This window comes from Saimiri boliviensis, chromosome 6 (genome assembly GCF_048565385.1).
Source record: "Saimiri boliviensis isolate mSaiBol1 chromosome 6, mSaiBol1.pri, whole genome shotgun sequence".
Lineage (NCBI taxonomy): Eukaryota > Metazoa > Chordata > Mammalia > Primates > Cebidae > Saimiri > Saimiri boliviensis.
The window spans coordinates 74,483,589-74,489,019 of record NC_133454.1 but is presented as its reverse complement, the minus strand read 5'-3'; the positions used below and the strand labels follow the sequence as shown (position 1 = coordinate 74,489,019).

The 5,431-nt window shown below is 42.2% G+C and overlaps 1 protein-coding gene across 1 annotated transcript; it reads right to left on the bottom strand.

Annotated features, from left to right (window-relative positions):
* Positions 1-3,578: 3,578 nt before the first annotated feature.
* On the bottom strand, positions 3,579-4,532 carry OR52M1 (olfactory receptor family 52 subfamily M member 1). Its single transcript, XM_003923389.3, has one exon. The coding sequence runs from the start codon at positions 4,530-4,532 to the stop codon at positions 3,579-3,581; it is 954 nt and encodes a 317-aa protein (XP_003923438.3).
* Between the last annotated feature and the right edge of the window lie 899 nt (positions 4,533-5,431).

Here is a 5,431-nt window from a genome sequence, read left to right as displayed (position 1 = left end):
TGCTCTTCTATTCATCTCCTCACCTGCTTATGGGGCCTGGGGTTTACAAGGGTACAGGATAGAAGGGCTATGGCGGGCCAAAAGACAACTTTTGATGCAAAAAATAGGAATGCCTGTTCCCACTTAGGGCTGTGGGTTTCCAGGCTTGAGGGTGGGGCCTTTGCTAAGGAACATTTGTTAGTTAACTCTAAAAACGATTCTATTATACACTTCCTTCTTTATCCAGCCCTGTCTGTTCTCAGCAAGAATATGCTGTCTTTAACCCTATGTATTACCCTGGCAGCCAGAAGAGGTGAGAGCAGCTCCTGAGGGGAATACCTGTTGCTGCACCGAAGTGTTATCTTTTACTAGAGAAAAGTGGGTCACCTCTGAAAGCCCAAAGCATTTAGGGTATCTACAGTTTCGACATTCTCAAGGGCATCCCTTCTCATGCCATGTTTCAGTGTCTCAGGTTTTCCTAAATATGTCCCTGACTTTAGAATAACACTTTCCCAAGCTCTCAAACATTTGTGTGCTTGTAACAGCTGTCTTTAGTCTGCTTCTCAGCTGTGCATCATTGCAGGGGACTTTCTCTGGTTGCTTAGAAGGAGACCCTTAAGTTCTCACACCTTATCCATTAATTGTTTAATAGCTCTCAACTTCATTATTCTGCAGGGGCACCAGTATAACTTAGAAGAAATCAATAAACTCTGTGATCTTAGGCCTAATCTCATCTTAGTATTTTACTGAAGAATATGCTTGTGAAGGAGAATCAAGGAGGGAGCCAGAGGAGGTTGGGAGAACTAATGGTAAATGCCAGCCTGACTTCTGTAAAGTATTGAGGGAGGCTAAGGAATTATCACTAAATTTGGCCTTGCTGAAACTTTTAGAAGTTCCATGTGAGAGTCTTGACGTCATAGTTCTGTCAGAAGTGTGCATTCCCAGGTGGGCGTATTCTAGGTCCCTATCATGCTGGATCACTGGGAACAGCTTCTGGGAAATATGGCCTCAGTAGAAGGATGGTGATAGTTTAGATGGTAGCAGTTAAAGCTGTCAGTCAACAGCATTCACTGGAGAAGATATGGAAGATACATTTAAAGTTTGCCACAATAATTTTCATGGCTTCTTATATGTTTTATAAGTTATTTCACCTTGTTTAGATGACAAACTTAATGTCCTCTGGCTACATATAGGTTTCACAACTTCTGTATAACAATATATGGAAGCTAGAATTACAGGAACATAGTATTCTATAATCTGACACAGACTGCACAACTTTTAGAGAATGAAGACATTCATTCACAATAGGCTGAATTTCTTGAAATTCCACAAATTGGGTTCCAACTTATATCTACTTTCTTCCTGTATACTTTCCTCCGGGGGGGGGGGGGGGAAATGTGCTGTGGGAAAACAGTGAGATTTCTTAGTTTAACCTTACTAGATGACATTTTTAAATTGCATCAGAGGTCATTCTGGGTCACTGTGCTTTGCCCTTTCTCCCCTGCTCTGTAGACAGCTTGTGAGCACATATGTTGCACTGATTACAAAAGTCTTCCTCTGGTTCCCAACCATGGTAGGATAGGTAAAGCAAAAGACGCATCTTATGATTGTTTCCCCATTCATAGGGAGAACACTCATTCTCTAAACTTGGATGAAAGTTTAAGGAAAGCTCACTACAGTGTGAGAGGATGGAAGTTAGAGATGCATGTAATTGGATCCCTAAATGATCACACATTCCAGATACCTCAATAGTGGAGTGGTTTCCATTCTTTGGACTAGCCAAAGAGAAACTAGAAAGCAGTTTCTATGGTTTCCTGCAGAACTCTTTTCTTTGCACCTCACTACTCCTTTCTCTCATGCCCAATTACATGATTTGGTGTATACCTAAAGCCTAGTGCATTCAAAATTTTCCTGACTGTATGGAGTTGCAAATCTAGGTCTGTTCACTAATTTTACATTTTGTCCGTCCTTTGGAAACAGCACTGTAAAGGAGACTTCTTTTGGATCTGGCTTTAGAAATGAGTGTAGCTAATGTCTGCTGTGTTGGGAAGTTTAAGTGCATGACAATTCAGACCTCCAGAAAATTTTCAGTGCCTTTCCTCAGTTAAGGAAAATGTAGATCAGAGGTTGGAAGCTTATGAGCTTTAAAAACAAACTTGGCTGAATCCCTGGTTTGATTGTTGTTCACTGAGTGACTTTGGGCAATGATATCACTTCTGGGAACTCAATTGCTTCATGTACAAAATGGAGTAATTCTTACCTTAAAGTGTGGAAGTGAGGACTATGTCAATTCTGTTGAGTAACTAAATACTTTACTTACATTAACTACATTCTAGTTATTGCGCTAACATTTAATCTGCAGGATGAAGTCAGTGTCTTTATAAATTGCATAACTCACAATTTACGCTGATTCATTTTAAGGATGTAGTACTGTCGGCAGGAATCCTACAGATGGATCAGGGTTTGGGGCATGTTTTCTGTGGGAAAGGGAAGGCTTATTTCCACAGAGCCCTCGTATGTCTCAAGCCTGCAGAGAATACAACAAAAGCAATGTTGAGACATAGTAATCTTGTCTCATTTTCCTTCATTGACCTGACAAATTTTGGGGGCCACATTCTCTTTCATAAGTATCCCCAAATCTTCTGGGCATGCAAGGAAGTCTTCTAGAACACATTATTACCAGCAGTTTGAACAGCATCTCAATCACTAGAGGCTAAACTCGGGAAGTATCTTGTAGCTAAGGAAACGTCAATTAAATTATTTAGGTTTAGAATTTACCTCTTAAAAGACTCCTCATACTAGTGACAGTATGAATAGGTTTGCTAAAGAATGGGAAATCTAGAGTTTGCATTTTAATTTACTAATTACTTTAGAACAGGTGTCCCCAAACTTTTTACACAGGGGGCCAGTTCACTGTCCCTCAGACAGTTGGAGGGCCGCCACATACTGTGCTCCTCTCACTGACCACCAATGAAAGAGGTGCCCCTTCCTGAAGTGCGGAGGGAGGGGGCAGATAAATGGCCTCAGGGGGCCGCATGCGGCCCGCGGGCCGTAGTTTGGGGACGCCTGCTTTAGAATGATGGTTCTCAAACTTTTAATCTTTTCAATAAACATAAAAATCTCAAAAAAAAAAAATTTACCTCTTAAAAGATACACAGGAAACAAAGAGTAGAAAGTATTAATACATAACTTAACAATGTATTACAAACTCCAACCAAAACATGGAGCAAGGCAGCTTAAGTAACGGTATGCAGTTCATAGAGCAAGGGTGTTCTGTCCTATTTCCTCATAAAATATAAACAATATTACTTCATGTCAGGATATTTCCAAGAGTTACATGACACAATGCTAAACGTTAGCAGTCTGTTGCTGTTACTGTTGATTTAACTTCTTTGCAGCTCAAATATCTTTGTCATAAGTTTTACATTTCCCACCTTTAGGACTTAGAGTTGTATACTTTCTTAGTATTTCTTTGGAACTACAAAAGTTGGAGACCACAGGGCCTAATATCTCAAACTGCTTGTAAAGCTCCCAACAGGAAGCAGCCTACCATATTTAAACAACTTCTCCATTGAGCTTAGTTGAGAAGAAAATAGCAATCAGCTAATCTTCCTTTCTATCCTCAGGATTTGGAGAAGCCTCTCTCGGATCTGCTTGGTGCGAACAGCATAGACAATGGGATTGAGGATTGGAGGAATGAGGAGATAGAAGTTGGCCAGCAGTGTGTGAACTGGCGGAGGCACACAGCGACCAAATCGATGAATCAGGGAAGAAACGGCAATGGGAACATAAAAGATCAGTATGGCACAGATGTGTGAACCGCATGTCCCCAGGGTTTTAAGCCTGGCCTCGGGAGTGGCTAGCCCCATCACGGCCCTGAAAATCATCACGTAGGAGGCAGCAATAGCCACTGAGTCCAGGATCAACACCAGAAAGCCAATGCTCAGCCCATAGATATTATTGACCCTGCTGTCGCCACACGTCAAGGCAACTACAGCCATGTGCTCACAGTAGGAGTGGTAGATAACATGAGCTTTATAAAGGGGCAGCCACAGGCGGATCATCAGAGGCAGAGGTCCAATGTAGAGAACCCCCCGGAGGAGGGAAACCAACCCCAAACGACCCACCACTGCATGAGTGAGCACCATGCTATGACGTAGTGGGTTGCAGATGGCCACGTAGCGATCAAAAGCCATGGCAAGGAAGATGCCTGACTCAACAGTGGCAAAGCAGTGGATAAGGAACATTTGACCCAAGCAGGCATCCAGGCTGATGTCACCAGCACCAAACCAGAAGATTCCCAGAAGCTTGGGCATAGTGGAAGTAGACAGAACCAGGTCAATGGCAGCCAACATGCACAGGAAAAAGTACATGGGCTGGTGCAGGCTACGTTCTACCCTTACCACAGCCAGGATGGTCACGTTCCCCACCACAGCCACCAGGTACATGGAGCCAAAGGGGATGGAGAGCCAGATGTGCAGAGACTCCAGCCCTGGGATGCCAGTGAGCTGGAAGGAGCTGGGTACCAAGCAGACATTATGAAAATTGAGCATGGCTATTTATATGTGAACCTTCTCACTTGTACTACTAAATGCAGCAGGGTGTTTTTCCTGGAAACAAAAGAAAATGTTTTACTCTAAGGCCCTATAATAGGGAATAGGATCACTGACTAGATGTTAGATAATAAGTCATCCTTAGAAGAAATTGTAGAATGTCAGTGTCACATCATACTAAAGTATTCACAATCTTACCAAGCACAAGCCAAAACACTCATTGGAATGAAATATATCTCTTTGCAGTATGACTTCAAGGTGTTGATATTCTTGCATCACTGAACGAATTGACCTAAAGCAAATATCTATTTGGTCATTTACCACTGCATGTAGGCTGAGATGACTCTTGAGATAATATTGGAAGACTTTAGAGTATAGAGTTCCTTGAAAGAGGAGGAGATGCATTGAAGTGTCAGAGGGTCAGAGACTCTTGGAACTATCTAGGCTCTACGGTAAATGAAAGCTTAAACCTGGAACCAGAATTGACTACTGGATGAGCTGATGTGTCTAATTTGTAGGCCAGAGTCACAAAGCAGTGACTTGGGATGGTAAAAATGGGACCTCCAGAGGATGGAAGGGACCTTCCAGAGGGTGGAAACAACATGATTTCTAAAAGATAAAAGTTAATCAAAGCTCACTTTGCGCATATTTGATGTCCAAAGGCAAAGCCTGGCAAGAGCCTCCTCCCTTTCTGAAGGCTGAATATGAAGATAAGACTCCAGAGACAGGGTTATCAGCAGGGAGGAAGAAGATACTCAGTGCAGAGTGGCATGAAGCCTAGGATACAAACATTTGGTGATGAAACATCTTTACTCGGAGTCCAGAGCAACTCACTCAAAAGATACCAATTTAAAGAAAATACATGAAAACAATTAGTGTTATCTGATTTGGTTTTTTTT

Coding starts and splice junctions, on each gene's coding strand:
- OR52M1 (XM_003923389.3), bottom strand. CDS start 4,532: ATGCTCAATTTTCATAATGTCTGCTTGGTACCCAGCTCCTTCCAGCTC.